Source organism: Falco peregrinus, chromosome 5, assembly GCF_023634155.1.
Source record: "Falco peregrinus isolate bFalPer1 chromosome 5, bFalPer1.pri, whole genome shotgun sequence".
Lineage (NCBI taxonomy): Eukaryota > Metazoa > Chordata > Aves > Falconiformes > Falconidae > Falco > Falco peregrinus.
In genome coordinates, this window is record NC_073725.1 from 111,964,157 (window position 1) to 111,987,883 (window position 23,727).

General features: G+C 45.5%; 3 protein-coding genes across 8 annotated transcripts in view; 2 read left to right on the forward strand and 1 right to left on the reverse strand.

The window, feature by feature from the left end:
• Window positions 1–5,072, forward strand: part of RAF1 (Raf-1 proto-oncogene, serine/threonine kinase) — a 44,183-nt gene extending 39,111 nt beyond the window's left edge. For all 4 annotated transcript variants that reach the window (XM_013300697.3, XM_013300698.3, XM_005239321.3 and 1 more), the window contains 3 exons: window positions 877–1,008; window positions 2,832–2,966; window positions 3,909–5,072. In XM_013300697.3, coding sequence (XP_013156151.1) covers window positions 877–1,008; window positions 2,832–2,966; window positions 3,909–4,049 — 408 coding nt within the window. In that variant the 3' untranslated portion in view covers window positions 4,050–5,072. The remainder of the gene's footprint in view (window positions 1–876; window positions 1,009–2,831; window positions 2,967–3,908) is intronic.
• MKRN2 (makorin ring finger protein 2) lies at window positions 5,068–18,698 on the reverse strand. The gene is made up of 8 exons (XM_055806047.1): window positions 18,560–18,698; window positions 18,123–18,251; window positions 16,363–16,541; window positions 15,282–15,586; window positions 13,573–13,787; window positions 11,834–11,944; window positions 9,535–9,679; window positions 5,068–8,916 (listed from the first exon to the last, which is right to left on the reverse strand). The coding sequence occupies exons 1-8, from the start codon at window positions 18,583–18,585 to the stop codon at window positions 8,773–8,775; spliced, it is 1,254 nt and encodes a 417-aa protein (XP_055662022.1). The 5' UTR covers window positions 18,586–18,698; the 3' UTR covers window positions 5,068–8,772.
• On the forward strand, window positions 18,614–23,209 carry MKRN2OS (MKRN2 opposite strand). 3 transcript variants are annotated; one of them, XM_055806048.1, is made up of 4 exons: window positions 18,614–18,959; window positions 19,077–19,126; window positions 19,739–19,901; window positions 22,463–23,209. In XM_055806048.1, exons 1-4 carry the CDS (start codon window positions 18,754–18,756, stop codon window positions 22,680–22,682), a joined length of 639 nt encoding a protein of 212 aa, XP_055662023.1. In that variant the 5' UTR covers window positions 18,614–18,753; the 3' UTR covers window positions 22,683–23,209. The 3 variants fall into 3 exon arrangements, with proteins under 3 accessions (XP_055662023.1, XP_055662026.1, XP_055662024.1); XM_055806051.1 differs by having other exon boundaries at window positions 18,647–18,959; window positions 19,077–19,110; XM_055806049.1 differs by lacking the exon at window positions 18,614–18,959 and having other exon boundaries at window positions 18,971–19,630.
• Window positions 23,210–23,727: the final 518 nt, after the last annotated feature.

The following is a 23,727-nucleotide window of genomic DNA, read 5'->3' on the forward strand; positions in this document are numbered from 1 at the left end:
GATTTAAAACTAACTTACCTAATGGTATGCTTATACACATGAAACAGATCTTGGAAAAAATCCAAACCCTTGCATTTTTTAATCATTTATAGACTGTCTTTGCTGAGTTGTCATTGTGTAGAAGGAGAGGTTGATTCTGTTCCTTGAAAGTTGATTTAATCTGTTACTGGGGTTTTGTTCTTGTACTTTAAGTAGTACTTAGCTCAGTAATTCTGAGGGACTTCTTTAGTGGGAGAAAAAATTCTTAGTCAACAGGAAAGATATCTTGATAGTTTATATCTTGTTGTATTAAATTATTCAATGTCGTTTAAGTTCTTTAGCTTCATAATTTTGCTTTGTTTTGCAAAGATGTGAGAATGCTCTTGCATTTCTTCCCTGATCTTTAATACATTCTATTTTGTATTTGGCTTTCACATTTTATGTAGGTGTTTTGCTATCAATTTTACAAGAGATTAAGTCTGTATTAGAATTTTATATTTTTTCCCCTTTAACATCGATACCTGTTTAAGAACTGATGGTGAGAGGGACTCAGACATATGTATAACAGAAGGCAATAAATAGTGCAACATGGAATAATAGTTATTTTTCTAATGGTAAAACACTTTTTAAATTCAAGTGTTGTTTTTTTGTTTATGCTCAGCTGTATTGATTTTTTGGGGGTTTTTTTTGGGTTTTTTTTACTAAGATGTAGAGTAGCACTGCCTGAACTTTTTCAGAGCTTTAGGCAGAACTTACCAAAGGTTTTGAAGGTATCCTTTGTTCACTAATTTTTAGTTGAGCTTGTTCTCTGCTTTCCACATATTTTCACCTTCTCTTATCCTTTGCATTTCTGTTCATATTGCTCATAACTTTAATCGTTTTTTCCTCCTTCCACAGGCACCAGAAGTGATACGGATGCAGGATAGTAACCCGTTTAGTTTTCAGTCAGATGTCTACTCCTATGGAATAGTATTATATGAACTAATGACAGGAGAGTTGCCATACTCCCACATAAACAACCGAGATCAGGTAAGAAACATCCTTTGAATACTGCATTTTATTCCTGAGCACAGTACGTTTTGTTGTCCTTGACAAATGCAAGATAAAGAGGAAAGCAAAATAAGAATTGAGATGTTTACAACATGATTTGCTTCAGCAGTAAATCTCTGTAATTTAGTATTTGCTTAAATGTTGACAGTGACAGTTACTCAAAGAAAATGTTTATTAAAAAATATTTTTTTTCAAGTGCCCTGTCAATTTATTCATGGGTTGTAGCAAAAGCTTTATCAATAAAATCTTGGTTTATGTATTTGTGGCTATATGAAATTTCCCTTCTGATCGTAAATACGCTGTTCTTGCATCAGCAAGATTGGATTCTGTGCTTTTTACTAAGTGAAGACAAAATAGCAGCTGTTGTCAAACCTTCTAGTGTTGAATGTTAGTTTGTGTGACTTGGTCTTTACTAAGATGTATTCTTGCCAGTCAGTTAACCAGTAATTACAAAGAAGCACATTAAGGACAGAAACCTCAACTGTTCTCTTTACATGAATGCTTTTTCTGGCTTAGCTTAAAGCTAACTCATTCTGTAGGGCATGAACTTAAAACCGTTAAATCTTTTTGATCTCTGTTTTGCTGATCCTCAGTTGTGGTTTGTGTTTGGTTTTGTTGTTTGTGTTTTGTGTTTTTTTTTTTTTTTTTTTTTTTAAATAAGAGCTTATAATGAGATATGTGTGTGTATGTGGGACAAATTACTAGATTTTAGCCCCTGTTTAGTTACGTTACATAGTCTGTTTTCCAGGTAGAAGAGGCCAGTTCTGTTTAAGGAAGTTTGTTTTTCTTATTTTTAAGGTCATCTACAAATTGGGATATTAGAATGTTTTAATTCATAATGTTTAAATCATATGCAAGCTTTAATAATCGTTACTGTTGCAAAACATGCAACACATGACTCTCAAGTAAGTTTTCTGGGGAGGGATAGAGTATTTCCTGGAGAACACCACTGAGATCTCCATTTAGCACCGTTATATTGACCCTTTTTTTTTTTTCTTTCTTTTTTTTTTTTTTTTTTTTCTGAGATGGCATTAGTTGAAAGAGAAGCAATGGTTGCACCATTACCTGTTCACCCTTCCTTCCCCCCGGTAAAACCCTCAAAGTCCCCTCAGCCACCCAAACCTACCACTGTTTTAGCAGATAATAGTCTTAGCAATACTATATAGGCAACTATTAAGGGTCCTGGAAGTCTGATGAAAAACCTAAAAGGTGACCATATTAACTTGGACTAAACCAGACAATGTATTTTCCAACACTAACAGCATCTTTTATTGTCTCAAAACAAAACCAACCCTGTTTTCTTTTCTGCTGCATCAGTTACGATGATCTCTTTCAACTTGCTAGCTGTACATCTCCATTTGAACGCTGTTTTACAGCGATACCTGCAAATACAGTTTCCTGACTGTATTTGAAGCTTTTTTTTTTTGGTATTTGAAGTATAGAGAAGCTGTGCCAACCTGGCTGGCTGGTTATCAGGGCTCAGACTGAGGATCAGTTGTCACTGTAGCCTTCACCTGAAGGAAACTGCTGTGTCCTGTTCATGTCACGTAGCATCTGCTGTTTCACTCTGAACGCAGTAGCTCCTTTGCTTATTGAGCATTACAGACCACCGCATCGCTCTGACCGAATCATGTCCTGCGTGACACACGTGCAGGACCGTTGTTTAGGTTCATTAATTTGGATTCTTCTGGTGTGTGTGCCTTTGGTACTCATGTTTCATCACTTTGGGACACTAAAGCGATCAAGCAGTGAAACAACTTTTACAACTTTGGTTTTTCTGCTACTTGCTTGTTCTTTTTCAGATTATTTTCATGGTTGGCCGAGGGTATGCTTCTCCAGACCTCAGTAAATTGTACAAGAACTGCCCCAAAGCAATGAAGAGGCTTGTAGCAGATTGTTTGAAGAAAGTTAGGGAAGAACGACCTCTGTTTCCACAAGTATGTTTTCTGCATATAAGTATCACAGTATTTTATATATAGCCATTGGCACACAAAACATTCTACACAGATTTAAGTTTTGGTTTATATAAAGGGCAGCCTGCTTCCTTATTTTTGTTTCTGTATGTGCATTTTTCATAACCCAGCTCTTAGGCTGTTTGTAATTCTGATTGTATGTAGCTCCTGTGAAGATCATCAAAAAATATTATGCACAGACTGAGGCAGTTAGACTAACACGAGAGCAATTTGCTTTCAACGGCTGGCCCATTTTAGAGATAAGCAACTCCCCCACCCCCATAAAAATAAAATCTCTCTTCATATTTACACTGTATTTTAGTATAGGTTTGAGGTGAAATGAGAGACTATTCCCCCTTCCCCACAGCTATGAACAAGCGAACAAAATCCGCCGGGGGATGTAAATTCATGTAGCAATCTTTGGTATTTTTACCAGGGATACTTTACCTTTTCCTGTCACTGTGAGGATGACGAAGGTACTTTCTTATACTCTTTAAATAGGTGGAATTAAATATCAGCAGATTATGCAAAAATAACTTCTTCCTGTTACAATCAAGCGTAACTTGTTGTTTAAAAAGTTCTTAAACGTCATTTTGTGAACAGACTGTTAGGCAGAAGATGCAATTAATTCCCTGTTACCCTGCTGGAGATTCGCATAGATGCTTGTTAATTGATCATAATGTCTTTTAATTACTGACAAGTACCCTCCCATCCTCTGAAACTCAGCGAGACCCCTCACAGCGATGAGACTGTATGGCAGAGCTGGATTATTGGAACAGGAGTGTTCCTAGAGTGTGTTTTCAGGGCCTCCACACAGTATACTGTTGCTGTTAAAGATATTCTTAAAGCCATAACAAATGAAGGTTTAAGACTTAAAAGAGCTGCTGGTCTAACAAGCCTTCTTTTAACTTTACCTGTCTTCCTCAGATACTGTCGTCCATTGAGTTGTTGCAACATTCTTTACCCAAAATCAACCGGAGCGCTTCTGAACCATCTCTGCATCGTGCCGCCCACACAGAGGACATAAATTCATGCACGTTAACATCCACGAGACTACCCGTGTTTTAGGACCGTGCTCCCCTTCCCGTGATCTCTCCAGTGATGGGGAAGGAACAGAAGTAACAGAAGTTGTGCTTTTAATTGCCTCAGTGTACAGGATCAGTGCCAGCAGGATTATCTGCATCCCAGTTTTAAGAACAAGCTGCTAAGGATTTCTGCAGTTCTGTCCTGCAGGGACACAGCTCCACATCGCCTTTTTCTACAGTTTCTTTTACTGGGACAGTTACCAGACTACAAATCAAGAGATCTATTACTATTTTTTTAATAGATGCACTTGAGCCTTATTTTTCCCATACACAGAAGCGATGGATGTTTCTTTGGCCGTGTTTCTGGATTGATTTGAATCTGTTGATAAATTGGTATTTTTTACAGCGAGGATGGCTTGCCTCGGCGTTTGAGGAAAGGTGATGCATCATGGTGCTCGGTGATTGCCCCACGCCATACGCCACTTCGGGGTGGGGTGGGGAGTTTTGCCTGAAATGGGTATCCGCAAACAAGGCTGAGGGAAGAGGAAAAAACTTTCTGGAAATCAGCTCCTGCCGAAGAGCTTTCATCAAGCCAATGAAATAAGTTAAAATGCTAATTCAACACAAAATAGTTTTGCAATAGTTTTGCACATAGAAGAAAAACTCTTGCAAAAGAATGGAATCTGTTCTGAATTGTACTGCTCAGAGAAGGAAGCTAGCCAGGCTCGCTATGGTCATCCTCAGTAACTTCAGCAGCTTACTTTGGTACTATTGACTTGTTTCTTGCAGCCCAATGAGGTGGTAAGTGCAGAAAGACAGGCTTTTGTGGCTGAGAAAAGGCTAATTAACATTACCCGTATACTTCTGCAAATGAGCGTAGTCTCCATCCCATCTGAAGCTGTCGTCCAAGAGATGCACTATCAAGAGGAAACTGAGCATATACAGTTTTTCTTGCTGATTTGGGTTTTAATTTTGTTTTTATTGCTCCTGAGAAAATGCATTTATTGTAAGCCAAGGTTCCTCTGATTATCTTATTTTAATAAAATAAATTAAATTTTAGGTTTAAGATTCAATGTCATCATTTAATGTAGTAATCCATAGTTCTGACATGTACATCTAGATTTGAAAACCTCAGAAAATTACATTCTGAATAATGTTTTAAAAGTTACTGGGATAAGTAATAGCAGTTCAAGTAAAAACACACTTGATACGACAGCCGATAGGTTTCCAATCATTTCCATTACAAGATCATTTTTATTCTACTGCGATAACCTTTCAGCAGCGTCTACTTGCTAAGCCGACTGGATGGTACATCAGTGTAGGTATTTGAATACACCATTTTTGAGCAGCATTACATTTTCTGTGAACCTGTTGTTTACTTGGCTAGAATTGAGTATTTTGCCTTGGCTGAACTTAACAGATGACAAAACCCAGGTGGTTTAATCTAAGAATTTATTTTTTGGAATAGCATTCTGTTTAAGGATCTTTATTAGGGAAAGAATGGAAGCCAGGTTTCCATTGCTGGAATGGAAGCTTGGGCTTTTGTGTCTGTCCTTGGGCATACAGGTCATTATGGGGCTCCTCTCTGAATACACCGCTGAGGTCCAATGAGTGAAGAGACAAGACAGCTGTAGTCACTCTTGTCTCAATCTAAACAGCTGCTGAAAATTTATTAGGCAAAATACTTGTGCTGTGAATTCTGACAGCGTACATGGGCAGCTCCTAACTGCCTGTGACGCCCGAATGGCTGTTCGGGCTGCTTATTTCCAGCAGGCAAAACACCCATGGAAGGGAAGAGAGGAACTTGTAGTACATAAGCCAGCCACATACTTAAAGAATAATATCTACACCGTCCTCAGAATATCTCATAACATGGGTGAAATATCAATCCTTAAGTGATAATTGAGCGTGACCATAAAACTTGCTTGCTAAAAAGTAAGTTGAGGGTTGAAGGAAACTGTTCTGTATAGTTCTGTGTGATTTGTAATAATATTCCTGGTATTTTAACTGCAACCCTCTCTAAATGTAATTTATCTGTCATTTTACTTCTATTTTAATAAGTTTGGGGGGAGAGAGGGGAAAGGAGAAACGGTAAAAAAAGCGTTTACTTTAGCTGTAATTTCCAAAAAGAAACCGTTAACTCCTGATTTTAAAATGGGTTACGTGTCTCTTGGAAAATAAAAATATTTTTGATGATTAGGCTTATTTTGACCAGCACTTAATGTCAAATTAGATGAAAGCTGCTAAGTGAAGAATTTAAAAGGTCTGAGTTTCAAAGTCTGATTGCTCTTAAGTTATAGTCTCTAGGTAGCTATGAAAAACAAGCTATCCTTTTAATTTCAGACTACTGTTAATGTCGTCTTGGGGCAAAGCAAATCAGGAATGTCTTGTTTAAGGTAAAAACGTCCTCTTCATTGACACTTTTTGGTGTATTTTGTTACTGAAAATATTTCTTTCTGCAAAAAGAAATCTGTGCAAGACCTGCTAGAAACAAGCTGCCGTGGGGAGGCTCAGGGCAGCCTCAGGTATGCCGGGGCACCTCCTCTTGAGCATTCTTCTTGGAGAGTACGCTCTTGGTGATACTTTCATTTTGCTTCACCTCTGTAATTAGTGATGAAGAATTGCACTAAAATGACTTAACAGAGTAAGACCTTCACTGGTGCCTTCATAGGCCAGTTTTAAAAAGAAGCAGACAAGCAAGTGGTTGTAGATACTGCCAGCCTAAGGCCTGACGCTGCAGTAAGCATCGTTAAACATTAACTTCAGGGGGACTTGATTGTGGAGAAGTTACATTTCCTAGGTCAGAAGAGAGAGCAAAACCCGCACGCTCAGTTTGAGGGAACCTGGCCAGCAGAGATGGGAGGAGTTTCTCCCTCTTCTGCTGGCACCCTTACAGAAATGAAATGTTTCCCTCCAGAAGGTTTCTCAGCCTCAGTTTTGACCCGGAAATGCAAACCAACCACTGAAGCAGAACGATAAGCCCCCCCACTAACTGGTGCCATTTATGAATCCAGGTTACGGTTTCTGCTGTTTTGCTTTATGGCAGTGACCCAGACCCCAGTTCTGCCCCTCAGAGCGGCGCCCCGTGTGCCACGCTGCCCTAAGGGTTTCACACACTCTGCTTCACAACGCCATTTGTCCCCTCAACAATCAAGCCCTCTGAAATGCCATTTGTCCCCTCAACAATCAAGCCCTCTGAAATGCTCGAGTCGTTAAGATAAGCAACCTTTCAAGGGCAAGCCCTCTTACCTTTAGCCCTCGGCTGCATTGGCCCTCTTCTTACTTTGGGGCCGTATGCTGAATGTGCTGGAGAAAACTGCCTGTACTCGGGTGTTTCCATGCTCTATTACGCAGCAGCCGCTTCAGCTGCGTCCTTGCTGAATTTTCAGTTTCACTTGCAAAGTTCATACAAAGGACAGATGGCAGAATTAACTCCTTGAACCGGTTTTCACCATCAAATTGAAACCTGCTTTTGCAATATAAACATGAACTGAATTTTTAACAAAAATAAAATTCAGTAATAATTCCATTAACGCAGAAGAGGTGTGCCTTAAGACCCGGCGCCTGCTGGGCCTTTCACATTGCTGTCCTTCATCTGGAAAAGGCAAAGGGGTGGTGGGGGGCAGCACCGGGGCAGGACCCCCCCGTCGGGCAGCCCCCCTACCTGTCACTTCATGGGAAACGTTTGAACTTCTGCTGCGGCTGGGGGTGAGGCTGTTCCAAGACCCCGTTACCGCCTCAGAAGGTGCAGATGGCAGAGCCCAGGTACCCGTCAGCCACACCATGAACTTCAGGAAAGCGGCTGTTAAACTAATGGGTTATTTTGTAACTGAAATTACCGAGGTTGCACAGTTGCAAACTGTAAGATCACTGCCGTAAGGAGATCAGAAAACTTTTAGTTACTGCATTTAATCTTGGCTACTTCTTTTAACCTGCATCAAGGGTTTCCTCGATTTAAATTGAACAAAAACGTAACTACAACTGTTGCAGTGACTAAAAGTAGCTACTTACTGTCATGACACAGTTTCCAAAATCCAATTCATGCTCTAAGTTTAATTTCGCTGTAAGTTGTGACTCCAGTGTTGCTCTGCCTGAACGTATTAGAGTTCTATTTGCTTTACAACAGGTGTGCTAAGAGACACTTCCTACCACTACACACACTTAGTATTTTAAAACAAGGGTAGGAGCGTAACGGGCAGAGTCCTTGAGAGCCAGGCAGTGTCCCGGCCCCACTACTGAAACAAACTCACTGTAAGAATACAGTAAACTCTATCCTGAACTCTAGGTACTGCTTTGAGGTGTGACGTATTAGTTTGTAAATCTCCTTTTTAAGGAAGAAAAAGCTACACTGACCACACTTCCCAGTGGGGTTTTGTAGATATACATTGAGTTGATTTGGGAGGGAGGGGGGAGCACCCAAAATAGATTTAGCGACAGTTTTTAACAGCTTCAGCTTTAAATGTTAAGAGAGGAGCTGTATTTACACTACCACTCAGCTCACAAGACAGCTTACGTTAGGCCAAAGAGGGAGGAAACCCTCTCGGGAGTAAGGGATTTTTCCATGCAATCGATTTCATTCTTTAAATATATTTTAGTTGGGTTTTTTTTTTTTTTTTTTTGCCATACAAAAAACTATCTGAAAACTTTACCAGGACTGCACAAGTAAACCACAGGGCACATTCATTCGAACGGTGCTGTAGAAAGTGTAAAGCATCGCTAAATAAATAGCTCTAGATTGCTATAGACGAAAGCACCTTCCGTTCTCTTTACTGAGAAGTAGCAGAATCCTCCTCGGCCCCAGAAAGGTGCATGAAAAGTTCTCCGAGTTCTGTCACTTCGTCGTCTGTGCTGCTCACAGTCCTACTTTCTCTGTCTTCAATAAAGTCCCACAGGCGCACGGAATTGAAGAACTGGAATAGAAGGAAAGCTGGCTGAGCACGAACCAGTACTCGTCACCGTGCAGTCGCAATGCCTGCCCTTACCGAGCCTCGCTGCCTCGTTAAGAAGTAAGTCGGTGAGAAGCCGAGATTCGGAAGCTGGGTTCGCGCTAGGGTGTGCTGCCGCTCAGCAGCACGTGCTGTTCAATTCGAAGCGGTGGCCACTCGGTCACCATTACGGTGCGGGCAACCTAGCCGGCAGGAACGCGCTGCGGGCACGCGATGAAGGCGCCGCCACAGCCAGTTTTCAAGAAAGCTTTAAACTTGGTAGCTGGTCTTACTGCCGGCGACGTGCAGGCAAGAGAGATCAGTTTTTAATACTGTAGGTGAAAGCTGGATCAGCAAAATTCCTTTGAAGAAAGGTTTGCCATGAGAAAGACTGGCTGAAAAACTAAAACTATTATAATAAATTTTTGCTCTTCAGTAAAAGGTGCCTTCTCCTTCCCTAATAACAAACCTTTCCCTCAAGGAAAGTTGCGGGGGTGCTTCCTTCACTTCTCCGAGACCCTGCATGGCATGAAACGTATTTAAGCAGTGTAAGGTACATTCAAAACATGGTTTTAATTACACTTGACTGGAGTATTCCCTTACCCGCACGGTCCCCTCAGAGCTGAGCTGTTTCCTTGGTTTTTCAGGTTCAGCTCGTGTCCCATCCGGATACGCATGAAGGTAAAGACACTTCCCTCCGAACGGGCAAGTTCCTTTCCCTTGTTCAAAATACTTGCAGGGCTTTTTCCTGATTTAATTAGAAGAGAGAGTTATTGCCTTCAGCCAGGAAAGGAAGTAGATAGAGTTCACTCTCCACAGCTTAACTCGTCCTCGGTCAGTGATGCAAAGTACCGGTGCTGCCAGTACGCCCCGGGTTGGGTCTCCCGTTCCCTACCTGACAGCCCTCAAAATAGATGGAAAGATTACTAGAAGTGAAAAAAGAAGTACATAAAGGAACAGCATTATAAGAAGAAAAAAAATTCAACTACCTTAAGACATGGAAAGTGAAGGATGCTCAAAGAACGTCATCGATCCTACACGTGCATCTTCACCACCATGAAAAAATTTGTTGCTATTTTTCTAGCGGCACAACTCTCCTGTACTTTCCACCACTACCTTTTTACGGAACAGTTCCTCCCGTCATCTCCTCTGGAAGCCCTATGAGCACACTTTGTTAACGTACGTTCCCATCTGCTCTGTTGTTCAACCAAGCTGCGCAAGCTACGCAGCAAGTTTTGGAAAGGTGTTCCTTACAGGGGCAGCGCAGCGGCACGCGGGGCCTGGGGGACTGTTCTCCAGTGAGAAACTGCTGAAGAGGCTGCACAATGCAACTGGACTCGTAAACTCAATATGCAAATAGTGATGAAACTGGTTCCCAAGACATTGCTACAGTCCATCTAATAGCAATTAAATGGAGAAGGAAATGTCAACATAACAAAAACACCCCAAACACCTGAAATCCCCGAAGGAGGCGGTGCATTAAAAGCAGGATGAATTTGTCTTGGTTTGGAGCTCAAGTAGTCTGTGACCTCCAGGTTGTAGGTCTGAAATTTATTTTCGTCCTGCGCTGGCATGTAAATTGAATGGATTTGTGGTGGCGTGACCCCCTGCTCTTCGCTTAGACTCCACTTTAGTAGCATTTTTTCATTCCACGGAATACTAAATCCTCAAGTTAAAGTGACTGCCAAGAGATCTATCCATAGAATTTCTGTACAAAAGATGTTTTCATCTACAACACAAAGCATTAGTCTTAGCTGAGCGCTTACGCAAAACCCCTTTTTCTATTTTCTTCTACAGGACAGGTTGGCAGGGGCCAAACCCGACTTCCAACGCCACCTGGCACTGCGGCTGCAGTCACACAGACGCTCACCTTGCTGACAGCACGGCCAGCTAAAAACTGCAGAGCTGGGGCTTCCCAACGCAACTTACCACCCTCAATTCAAAGCCCTTACGGATTAAAATAAACCAGCCGCAGGGCATTGAAAACAAACTGTGTCTGATGAGCCTCAGTTAAAAACGACTGATTTTCCTCCAGTATTTTGCCTGACTATAAGGTAAAACAAGCCCAGATGCTGGATTAAACGTTTAATGGCGCAGGGCCGCTTTCAGCCATTCTGCTGCGTTGTAGCAGGACTTCAGAGACTTACAACCTTCCTGAGCAGCAACAGCTCTGTACGGATTTCGGCAAGGCCTGGGTTTTTTTCCGTACTCCGAAGGCCGTGCGTCAAGGGTGGTGCACACCACGGGATGAAGCTGCACAGCCTTCAGGAAAATCGCGACCACCGGCTCGGGGCAGGCACAGCTCCGCGGATGCCTTCAGAAGGGCGAGCGAGGAGGTAAGTACCGCTGCCTTCCTGACGTGCCGGCTGCGCAGCCCCGACACATTCCAGGCAAGCGCAGCTCTGCAAAGCTGCTGGAACCCTGCCCCTCAGCAGCCCTCTCCCAGCGCCCCCAGCACCAGGCACGTCCTCGCTGCGTCAACAAAAGGCACGCGCTCAGGCAGTGGGTTCCATTTCCAGCAGACATTACAAAAACCCGGTGGAATTTTTATCCCGTATTTCAAGAGCACGACATCTCCCTTCCCTACTTGTTTTCCTCAGTAAGCGACAACCTTCCAGGCAACTACGTCCAAGGGATCGACAAGCCAATTTTGGCAAGTGAACTGAAACAGCTTCGGCGTTTCAGAGCACAGTGAGCACGCAGAGTTTCTGATCTAGAGTTACATGACAGACCCTTTCGTGGCAGTCACAAAGTTAAATAAATGCGTTAACGGAGATTAAAAGTTTTCTGTAGATTGGTTTGTAATTAAGAAAGCTTCAAAATACAGGCACTTAGACTAAGTCTTAGCACATCTATCTTAAGGACAACGTAAACAGTGTTTGTAGTTTGTTACCAAACTTACCCCACTCCCTGCTTAAATGCTTCGATCAGCTCGTTCTTCTTCTCCTGGTCTTCCACCCAGTACGCACTGGGAATGACAAACTCGGATATCACACGGCATTCCGGGCAGGACCTTAACGGAGCAAAACCAAACAGCAACGCTCCGTTACTTTCCAAGAGTGACACTCCTCAGTAAATCTGCAGTCTCCCAAGGGAAAGGGAGATGGTTTGTCACACGGAAGCAGCAGACACCTTTTCACACGTCAGCACGGCACACACGTGCGTGCTTGTTATTAGTTTTGATCGAAATAACCCACTCAGTGCAGCCAGGGCCCACGCTACCTTGTGTTTGCTTCTAGACTTGACCAAAAGGAATGGGTGTCTCCTCTGTATGCAGAACTAAACTGCATTTGCTAATCCAAATACAGAGAAATAAACCGTAATGATTGTGGGACACCGCGGCTCCCACGCAGCAGAAAGCCAGACCAGCTGAGAAGGGACAGAGGAAGGTCCCCGAGCCTTTGAGATGTGATCTGACTGCTACCAGCAGCGACGAGCTGTGCGCTTCATGGTTTTACACGATGGATTTCTACGCAAGGAACTACAAGAACCAAATACGCAACTTCAGTCCCTCAGCAAGCCCAGGAAAGGCTGTTACCACGGTCCCACAAGTCCCACAGAACACCCCGTCTCCCAGCAGGCAGCGCTTCCATGACTAAGCCAAGTCCCTCCTTTAGGTTAACTTTGCAAGGACCAGTATGTTCACCATTATGGAGAAGTGTAAAAAACCATGTTTGAAGAACTTGTAGCAGTACTTAACCCAAACCCAAAGCAGAGTCCAGGGCACTGTTTCTTAAAAAAAAAACAACAAACAAAAAACCACCCCAAAAACCAAACTCCCCAAACCCCCACAAAAAACCACAACACAAAAACCCCAACAACTCCTTCCCAGTCCCTACTGCGGGCAACAGCACCTGGCCAACAAAAGCTTGACTCCAGCACAGGTTATGTCCTAATGAGCTAACGTTCACTTCAGTGACATCTATGATCAAAGTTGTCCAGAACAACCTATTTTGGCAGAATACTGAAAATATTTCCCACCTTTTCCTCGGTGTGCTTGTAACTTGAGAGAGTTTTCAAAGAGATGCTCAAAAAAAGGAAATTGCCCTAATTGGATGTTTTTCATTCTCTCATCTGAGAATGTTTGGGATACATTATTTATAGAGCTCGACGATGAAGGTGTTTACTCAGATACAGATAAATGTGTGATTAGTGGGACATCTAGCTTAAGTAAGCTGTAATTTAGAGAAACATCCAGTAACTGAGCACATACATGGCAAGAATAAGGAGGGAGGGGTTTTGCACGCAGGGTACGGCGAAGGGCGCTGGTTAACCAGGTCTCAGCAGTTCCAGAGCCCACGTGTGCACACGCTGCCCCACCGTCAACGCAGCGAGAGAGGGCTAAGCCACCAAGGGCCCGTACAGGACCACAGCACGTAAGTAAACGGTTACCAAAGGTTACCCGACGCATCCTAGTGGTCTTGAAGGTAGTTCTCGTGGCCACATAACAAGATCCTGGAATTTGCCAGCACCTGGGACCAGGATTTTCTGAGCTCAGGTCTTACTAATTGCTATGTTAATATTTACAGCTTCAGAATCCCTTACCACCGGGTTTATTTCTGTATCGAGTCAAAGCACCCCAGCGAGGCTATCTCACTGACACAGGCCCCAGAGAAGAGGCTCTGGCTAACATCAACTTACTTTATGATTTGATTCTCGAACTGCTTGGCACACCTCCACTGCCGGATGCAAGACAAGCAGTACGTGTGATTGCAGTTGGAAAGGATCCCAAACCTCCGCTCAGAGGCTGACGGTTTCTCGTACACCACTTCCATGCAGATACTGCACACTTTGTTCTGACTTGCCTGAAAGGCAAAGGCCTTCTCCATGTCATGCTCAAAGGTCGCCATGCACATCTGTCACAGGAGAGACATCACCGGTTACTGCAGCCCACGTAGCAGCCCGCTCCTTGTAAAACAACCGTCTATGGAAAGAATCTATTACAGGAAAACCCAAGTACACTCATTAAGAGCATCACTCCTACCTTCATCATCATAATTTAAGAACACTACGTTCAATCACGTATTCAAGCCCTTCCGGTGTTCTCTGCAGCTTCAGGGTATCAGGAGTAAGGGCGCGCAAGCACTTCCCTGTACCTCTTTCTGTATCTCTGTCACGGAACAGGTATTGCGCAAGGAGATGTGTCAAAGACCCCCACAAACCATCTAATTCAGGACCCGGAATGGGGGCCACACTCAAAATGTTACTCTGCTTATCATTAAGGCCACACTCACTCACCAGATACCCCAGCTAAGGGATAAGCCTCTTATCCAGGCTTCCCTACATCACTTCTGCTCACAGTATCCCAGCAGCGACAGTCAATAACCAATTTACACTCTCACAGCCCTACAAGGTGAGCTGGTGGTTACACCTGCATAGTTTTACTTGTCAAAGGTCCCCGGACTTGACAATTAAAATAAATTTCAGAATAACAATAATAACAATAACAACAATAATAATTAAAAAATAAAAAGGACACACAGTAATTCCACATCAGAAGCAGCATTTCGACTAGCACACCTTCTCACCCAGCACACACCTCTGCTGCCGGAGCTGAGCACCCAGCGGCCGCGGTGACAGACACCCTGCCAGGTACCAACGAGCTCTCAGCAGAGGGGAGAGCTCCTACAGCAGCACCTGTTGCAAGTATACACTGACTGCCCAGAACCTGAGGTTTTTAACCCCTTGGATTTTACTTCAGACTCTGAAGGGACTTGTAATTCAGTAACTGCTAATGCTGCTGGTCTTTCTCCTCCTCAGCCCTGAGGACTGGTAGCCGGGCAGGGAAAAGAGCAGCCCCTTAAGCCCATCTTCACCCGACCAATTCCTCATCGAGTCCCTCCAGCCACCCCACTTCAAGTCCAGCTCCAAACCCTCTGTACTCCGCTCCATCTGTCCCTACGTGACACTGCCCTCAAATCAGCCACCACCACGAAGAACATCTGAAGAGGTGACTCAGCAGACTGACAAGGCTCTCACAAGCCTGCAGCAGCCCACAGTTTCTCTCCTCCACTGTACATAACGTACCACCGAGGTGTCGTGTAAGTTACAAAAGACATTTTCCCAGCACTTTAGGGTGGTCTGGGAGAAGGCTGCAGGCAAGTTTCTGATAAGGATGAAATGGGAAAAAAAGAAGTTGCTGTAAAAGGTGCTCTGCATCACTGTTACCAATTAAGCCCCCGATGCTTGAACAGACCTCTTAGGATAATTTTATAGCTAGAAAACCAGCAAAACAAAAGCTCTTTGGAACAACAGGCTCTTCTACAAAACACATCCTTAGATTTTAGCGCAAACAAACCAAATCTTGCACCGAGCCAAGCGAATCTACACCATTTTCATGTTAATATTACCATCTCGTGAGCCTTCCTCTGTTCTTGGTCGAAAGGGTGAAGTACTTGCAATCCACAGATCTCACACACATCTCCGTGGAGGTAAAGGCAGCGATCTCCGAAGTGGCACGCTCCCGCTGCAGCATAAGGACACAGCTGCTCTCCATCCGCACAGGAGCTTCCAGCTACCGGGTCTTCCAATCCGCTGCAAATAGCTTCCAAATACGAATGGGGCTTCATTTCCGGATTATCGTTTTGGTCACTGCAACACACCACATCGCCTGCGGTGCTGGGTTTCTGCTTTTCTTCATTCAGGCCACACAGATCTTAGAAAACAAGGACACGGTATGAACCACACAAGACACTGCACAAAACCCACTCAAGAAGCTCCATAGACCTTCTTTCCAATGATTGCCAGTTATTGGTTTGGGACTTTTTTAAAGTTTCCTCTAAGCCTCTTTTGCTCGCAAACCACAAGGCTTGTCACAAATTACCAAGCAAAAAGTTCCATTTAAAAATTTCGTGAGCTGTTTTCCATTTACAAATAGGCTAAAAAGTCCTCTGGTACACAGGAGGGCAACTGGCCCGTTCAATGTGACTGCGAGAACAGGTGGGGACAGCTTGCAGGTGGCAGCGGGGCTCGGCTCCTCTGCCCTGCCCGTCAGGTGTGGACGGATGTCTCCATCCCGTGTTCCTAAGGGCTGGCACAATCCGTGCCAGGCAGCCCGGCAGAAAGCAACCAGGTTTCTTAGCATTTTAAACGCCCTCAGGTTGAGAGCGACACGTACCAAAAAAGATCTGACGGGCAGAGATATTTTAACCAAAAAACCCTAAATCAAAATAATAAAAAAAAACCCCACCCCCAAAAATCCCCCAAACCAAACCCCATCTTTTGGGGAACACCAGGCTAAAAGTCAGTCGGCTGGACACGGCCATTACCAGGTACTGACAGGCCCAAGCCTCTTGAGGAACGAGGCCTCATCGGGAGAAAGTCTGACCACACCTCTCCAGCTGTCCAGGAAACTCAAGCAATAAAAGGAGAAAAACTACCTAACTCCTGTCAAGCATCAAGGAGGACGAGCACAGCACCGCTCCCACTCACTTCTGTCCCTGAGCACCAGCGTTTTCTTCTCCCGCCTGCCAGCCTCATGCAGTTTGCTCCTGACGCCCGGCGCGCTGTGCTCGGCAGGATGGCGAGGGTTGTGCAGTGCTGCCGACGGGAGCGGAGGCGGCGCTGGGGCCGCTGCACCCCCCGACGCAGGAAGTCGGGTGTGATCATACCTGCGAAAGGAAAAAAAGATGGAACAAGTGTTACAGAGGCTAAACTTGGCACAGTGGCAGGACACCGCCCCGATGAATACTTAAACAAACCAAAACTGAATAGCTACTTTTTTTTTTAAAGGATTGTTCTGACAAGTTGACTGAACTTGCTCAGTCTCTTTCAAAGCCAGACCTAAAGGCTTCTCAGTCTCAAAAAATGGATGCCTCTGAAAGCACACCTGTGTTTTCTTCTCCAGAGACACACAGCATAGCTGAAAGAACATTAGTCATGCACACATAAATTAGATCCTCGTCACCCCCTCACACAAACAGGTTCGCTGGCATTTCTCAAAAAAGCAACATCAAAACGCTGTGCAGGAAGGAGTGACATTTTGTGAGCTTCGCTTTCCCCTGCAAGCAGCAACACTTAGACTTTATGCTCCCACACCCCAGAAGATGCAGTATTTGCAAACAGGATAGGAAAGGACTCGAAACATCCAGCAAAGCGATGGAACATATTCCAGCCGCAGAGGAGAAGCGATCAGTGCGGCAAAGAGGCTGCTCCAGTAAAGCCATGGACATACCCAAAGGTAGAGCATTTCTGATGGGAACGAAAACATTCTCTGTCTCGGTTTCTGGTCCTGTACTCAGGACCTGCACGTGCCCAGGGACCTGCCATACACATAAACCGCTTGCGTGCATCGAGTGCCTCCAGCTCCAGCAAAACTGCTGGAGTGAAACAGCAACAGGCGCTGCAGCCACCTTTAGGGTCCAGTCAGGATATGACGTGGGCCCCGTGAGTGACATGGCTGCCAACATCACCCACTACTGATCCAGTGCGAGCAGCTAATGGAAGCTACGGAAAACACTAACGTTCCATCGCCTGAGCCGAGCTTGGTAGCACGAGCTAAGGGAAGGAAAGGAAATACAACCAAGCCATTGCAATCACTGCCACGCTGCTGTCATGCGAAGGCACAAACAGGTCTCCCAGCTGTGACCAGAATTCCTGCACAAAGGAGCTGCCCCTGTGGCACATCCCCGATGGAACGGAACATTAAGTAACACACGGTATTTACTGCAGCGTTTCTCCAGCAGTTTTACCCATCAGTCTTCAGGGCAAGGCATGATACTGTTCAGCTTTCCCACCAAACCCAGGGGAGCGACTGAGACAGAACTGAAAGTCCTTGAAACTGTGCAGCAGGTTCTGCACGAAGGAGGCTACAAGGTCCCTCGGGAGGGCCGGTAATAGGGAACGCAAACCATGCTGCCCAACGCTACTTCCCATGAAGTTGCAGGCTCCGTTTTTGCATTTAATAGGTCTTACTACAGTAAGAATGGGATAAAAAACATACATGAAACCTATGGTTTAATCACTACAGAGTAAAATAACTGCTGAAGCCAACCAAAATTGAGCAGAACTATAACACCGGACCCATAAGCTGGTTTCGGTGCTGGGAGAAAAAGCCCATATTTACTATCTTATTTCGTTCCCTTTACCATCTTATCTTGAGCTCAGATTCCCTGGGGTTTAAAGCAGTCTGCATGTGATTGCGATGCCCGGCTCTTCCGAACCGGCTGTTCCACAAAGCACCCGGCGTTTACCTGCACCGCGCCCCGTAGGCACACTGTCCCTTCTGGTAGTACTTGCAGATGGTGGACGATCTGCTCGTCGATAAATCGTGCGAGAACAGGCACTTGCTGCCCTCCCGACACACGCCCTGGAGGTAGTACCTGGGGGAAGCAGCAACGGTCAGAGGTCCGTGCGGAGCCGGGGGGGGGGGAATGGGCCCTGCCCGCTCCGCCACCGGGGCCCCCGCCGCCGCCCGGCCCGGGCTGCCCCAGCGCAGGAGAGGGCGCTGCCGCCGCCGGGGCCTACACCGGGGCCCAGCCTGGGAGGCCTCCACCGCCTTGTCCTCGCAGGCCGCAGGCAGGCCCCGGCCAGGCGCCGAGCAGGCCGCGGGCAGGCCCCAGGCAGGCCGCGGGCAGGCCCCAGGCAGGCCGCGGGCAGCTCGGCGGGGCCGGGCGGCGGCAGCGCTCACCTGCAGGTCACCTGCTTCGTGCTCATCCTGGCCCGGCTCCGGGCCGCGCCGCCCCGCCTGCCCGGTTCCGCTCCGCCGCGGGCCGGGGGCGGGGCCCGCCCGGGCACTATTCAGCGCCGCGCCACAGAGCGCGCCGGGGCGGGCTAGAGCGCCGCGCAGGCGGACCACGGGGAGGCGGGCGGCGGCGCGGCGCCATGGCGGAGGCCGCCATCCTGCGGGTGCGGCACTGCGGGGCCGACATCTTCTGCCGCCGGGCGCCGCCGCGCTGCCCCGCCTGCGGCCGCCCCCTGCGCGGCGCCGGGCTGCCCGCCGCCCCCGTCCGCCTGCCCAGCCCCTTCCGCCAGGGCCACCGCCAGCGCTGCGCCTTCCTCCTGCGGCCCGCCGCCGGCACCTTCCTCGGGTAGGGCCCGCGGGCCGCCCCCGGGCTGCGCGCTGCTGGGCCGGCACCCGGCGCCCGCCGTGCCTGCAGCGGGGGTGCCCGCCGGGCCCGCCGCCGACGCCGCTGCCTTTCTTCCAGGGGGTACGACGGGCGGGCGGACCTGCACGTGGGGGTGACCAGCACTCACGGTACGGAGCGCCTGCAGGCCCCGCGGCTCGGCCCGGTCCCGCTGCCCGGCCCGGGAACCCGCGGGAGCAGCGGGACCGGCCCCGCCGCCGCCAGCTGAGGCCGGAGCGGAGCCGCCGGGTGCCTAGTGCTCCCCGCGCAGGGAAGTAAAAAGCTTTACAGATACGCAGGAAATCTCCACTTACGTTTTTTGCTAATTCTAAAACTCCCCCTAATTAAACAAAATTTTAAAAAGCCTCCTAAAAAAACCTCCAAAAACATACCAGGCTCTCCTAGAGTAAGCCCACCCTGCAAAAATCACACTTTATGTGTTCGTTTACTGTGAAGCTGGTCTAACTGGGGGGGGGTGTGTGTGTTAGAAAAGCTGCCTGGTTGTCCTTGCTTTCATCATCAAAAGCCACCCGAGCTTGCCCTGCAGAAGCAGAGCAGGTGTTTGATGAAAGGACCGCATTTTTCTACCTGTAGCCACTGAAAGGAAGTGACTACAGCCAGCCTAAGAAATGCCAGTATGGAAAACTAGTAGCAGCTTTCATTACTTAAAACACACGCCCCCCCCCCTCCGCCATGGATCTGATTCTCCAGCGGCACCTGACAATCTGCTGCTCTATTTTCAGGCGTGGTGTATAATTACGACGATGAGGGCATTCACAGAGCTGAAACTGGATGGGAACAGTGCATCAGCATCCCACTGGTACAGCCAGACATGTTTGGGCTTCTTCAGCAGTGGGATAAGCTCCTAGAGGAATTTTCTGAGGGAGAGACCTGGCTTCCTCACAGGTAGGTGGTTTGAAAGCTGGATGCAATAGAGTTTTTAGTCTGGGATGATAAATCAGGCTGTTCTGTTTTGGACCCTGAGAGGCTGCGGTTCATTCAGAGCCTTGCTCCTTCAGAACACACAGGCCTAACAATCCAGCGCAAGCAACGCCGTCAGGCTGTCAGGAAACCTACTGGCCCTGCTAAACAGAGAGAGTGTTTTTAAGCTGTCAGTAATGAACTCATCTGCTAGAATGTAAAAGCTCTAAAATAAAGAGATCGTTCTAGGGAAGTTTTCTTCAGCAACAAAAGAATTTAGCATGAAAAGACAACAGTTCAGTGAAACATGGAGTGCTGCTGTGTAGAAAAGTCCAGGCATGATTCCGTCATTATTTCTTCAAGGTTTCAGCAGTTTTAGGTGTATTTGCATTTAAAAGCTGACTACATTGATGGGATTCTTGCCCAGACCTTGCATCCAGTTGTCAGTGATCAGAAATGGGAAACATGGTCAGGCTCATTTCCAGCTGATCCGTAACATTGCTTTGGACAGTTCAATACAGAAAGGCTTCCACATATTTTGCATTAAACCAGTATGTTCCAGCAAGAATGTTCAGTTGTTTGTAGCTTTCCTTGAAGTTCGTGCCCGATGACAGTGTTACAAGTTACGAAGCCCAGCTAAACCGTGCACTGCCACATCACCAAGCGGGCTGGTGACAAAGCAGCCTGCTCCCCCCAAAACAGCCAGTGCCTGAGCTGTCCCTCTGTAACTGCCCAGCGACAGCCCGTCTGAGCGCAGGTCCATGAAGGATTTAAGGTAATGAATGCAGATGTCATATAAGAGGAAAAAAACAACCATCAAACCAAAAGCATTTTTCAGCAGTTCTTTATGTGCTGCTTGATAAAATTTCAGAAATAATTTATTATCACCCTAGCACCAGGAGATGAAAGAATTTGACCTAGGAAAAGAGTTTTTAAATGTTTATGGAACTCATAAAGCTAACAGGATTTGTGTCTGTGGACTGAGCCCTGAGCTGGTGAACCCAACACTGTTTTGTTTCCAGATGTTTTGTAGTGCACAACAATGGTGGCCACTCCTGAAGTTACTCAGTTATTTTTCTTTAACAGTTATTTTGGTAAAGCAAGTACACTGTGGCAAATTGCTTGCTTACTAAGTGGGAGCTCATAGGTCACTCCGTTACCCTTAACAAACGCCAGAAGAGCTTTGAAGAAAACAGCTGTCCTGACCTGGGCTCAGGGTTGCTTTTCATACCCACAGTCCTCAGACCTTGCACAGACACCTTGTAAATTCCCAGGGGTGACAGGCAAGCCTCACAGAAGATTCCCTGTGGCAACGGAGACCACTGAGGCACCAACAGTACAAGGCAAGGAATGAGTCACAGGGCTAGGAAGAACAAGGGAAAAATGACACAGGCTGAGGCAATTAGGGAAGAAGCTTGAGGATTAGGCAGCTCTGTATTAAAGACAGTTATACAGTGTCACGACGGCGGGAAGACACAGTCACTCAATATGAGTGAGCAGCAGACTTCATTTATTGTACCTTACAAGTCACCTTTTATGCCTTGTTATAATTAGCTCATACATATTACAAAAGTTAAGCTCATTATTGGTTAGTTGCCTAAATACCAAGCCCGCCCCTAGTTTCTCTTCTGTAGTTTTCTGTTCCCACCTGCAACATGCTTTTCCCACCGAAATCTTCCTGTTATTGTGTAACAAGAACAGCCAAAGACAGTGTATTTTGCTTTACTTCAGATAAGCTGAGAGCGATGTGCATTTTTGTCCAGCCAGCTGGACTATGTCTATGTGACCCTTTCCAGCTAGCCAGTTATCCACAATACAGGACCAGTGGAAAAAACTGCACTATGTGAGTGAGGGAATGGAATAAATTACTGAAGTTGTTAGTGGCCAACATGAAACATTTGGGAGAACCCAAGAAACAGTCTGACCGTGAACAGGTAAAGGCCACATGCTCATAGGGTAGGGTAGCAGGGGAAAAAAGATAAAAAGGGCACAAACATTTTAAATGGCTGCTACTCCTACTGGGTATTTCTGTCCTTGCACAACGGCACAAATTGTTGCCAATGGGAGTTTGACTAGCACACTCTATAGCAACCGTATCAACATACTAGGGACAGAAATCACTTAATTTGAAGTAACCTTCCAAGTTCATGCCACACTGGGGGAAGCCCACATAGTGGCACAATTAACACTGCTGCAGGAAGAAGTTTTCAAGATAACAGAGTAACAATACATCAAGAGCACAGGTTAACAAGGTAAAAGCCAAGTAAGTATGAAAAAATACGAACTCATTATTGTAAGATCTGTAGCCCTCTTGCTTTTTTCTTTTCCTTTTTTTTTTTTTTCTTTGTTTTATGCTCACAGTTTCTAGTACTCCTGGCTGGAAAGTGCAACTTGCAATACATAGAACGTGTTTAAACACCAGCATTAAAAGAAAGCGGCAGTAGTTCTTGGAGAGCACATGCTTCATTTCACTCAGTAAAATACTCCTCCATGCACAGTACTTAATGGATTAGTGCTAGCTCTTACTACCAGTGTATTTTTCCTAGGTATGAAGAACACAACCACAACTGCTACACATACGCACTGGCATTCATTAACAGCATACTGACTGCACAAGGAAAACGGCAAATGAGTAAAAGTGAATTTACAGAGAAATTTGTGATCCCACAGACAAAGAAAGCTGCTAAATACATAACTCTGCATCAGGAGCTAACAGCTAATGATTTCTACATTGTACCCCTTCCTGATCAAGAAAAGCAGTGCTGAAAATAACAAGCTGCTATATTAAACATCTACAACAGGCAACAGGAAGTCTTAAGACTCCAGATCTCAGGGTTTAAGATGCACAATCTACTTAATGTATTCAAAAAACACAATTAACTTTACATGTTAAGCTGCACATCATGGAGGAATCGGGAAACTGAATTTGTGCATTAGAATGAAATTACATACAGTGTACACACCACAGAAAATTTGTTTCTCAGTACTATTTGTATGGAAAAACGTTTTCCTATTTACATTCACTCTATGTTCTGTTCTGCCAAGACCAGGAATCGTAACTGCAATGTAATTAAGGGTTTTAACAAGTGAACTGTGGTAACTTAAGCTGTAATGCACCAAAATGTTTTTTTTTCCTGTCACATTTGTTTACTGATGAGTGAAAAAAAAAAGGGGGGGGGGGGGAATTTGTGCTTGCATGCTGCTGAAATCCAAAGTCTGACTTAACGCACATTCACTACATGTAAAGTTATTTTCTTTTACTTTAATTACTAATAAATATAACAATAAATCAATCCAGCCTCTGTCAGATGTATTTATTTTCCAGTTCTTCTTTACTTTTTGCACATTTGTTCCTCAATCCAAGACAGGTGCTTAACGTTAAAAGATAATAATTTAGTGTCTCTGTTAGTATCCGTAATAAGAAATGGACTCCTCAGGATTCCTCTCAGAGTTAAAACTTTACAACTTAACAAAAAGAAATTTAAGTTAAAAAAAATTAAAGATATCCTCCAACAGCACTTTTACCTGTTGTACATTACATGGAAGTGTATGCTGAAGTCAGAATTGTGCAGTCCATAATTTTGTGCAATTTCACTTTACTTTTGGTTCTGGTTTAAGAAAATAATTTCAGCTTTTTTTTTTCCTTCTGCTAATTTCTGCAAAGAAAGCTGGTTTTAGTCTAGATTCAGGTCCTGTTTTCTCAAAGATGGAGATGTAGTCATGAACGATTGGGGTTTTGTCCACATCCAGTTTATACTTTTGTAGACACAAACCGCACTGACCCTGCCCACCCAATACTCTTTTTAAGTGC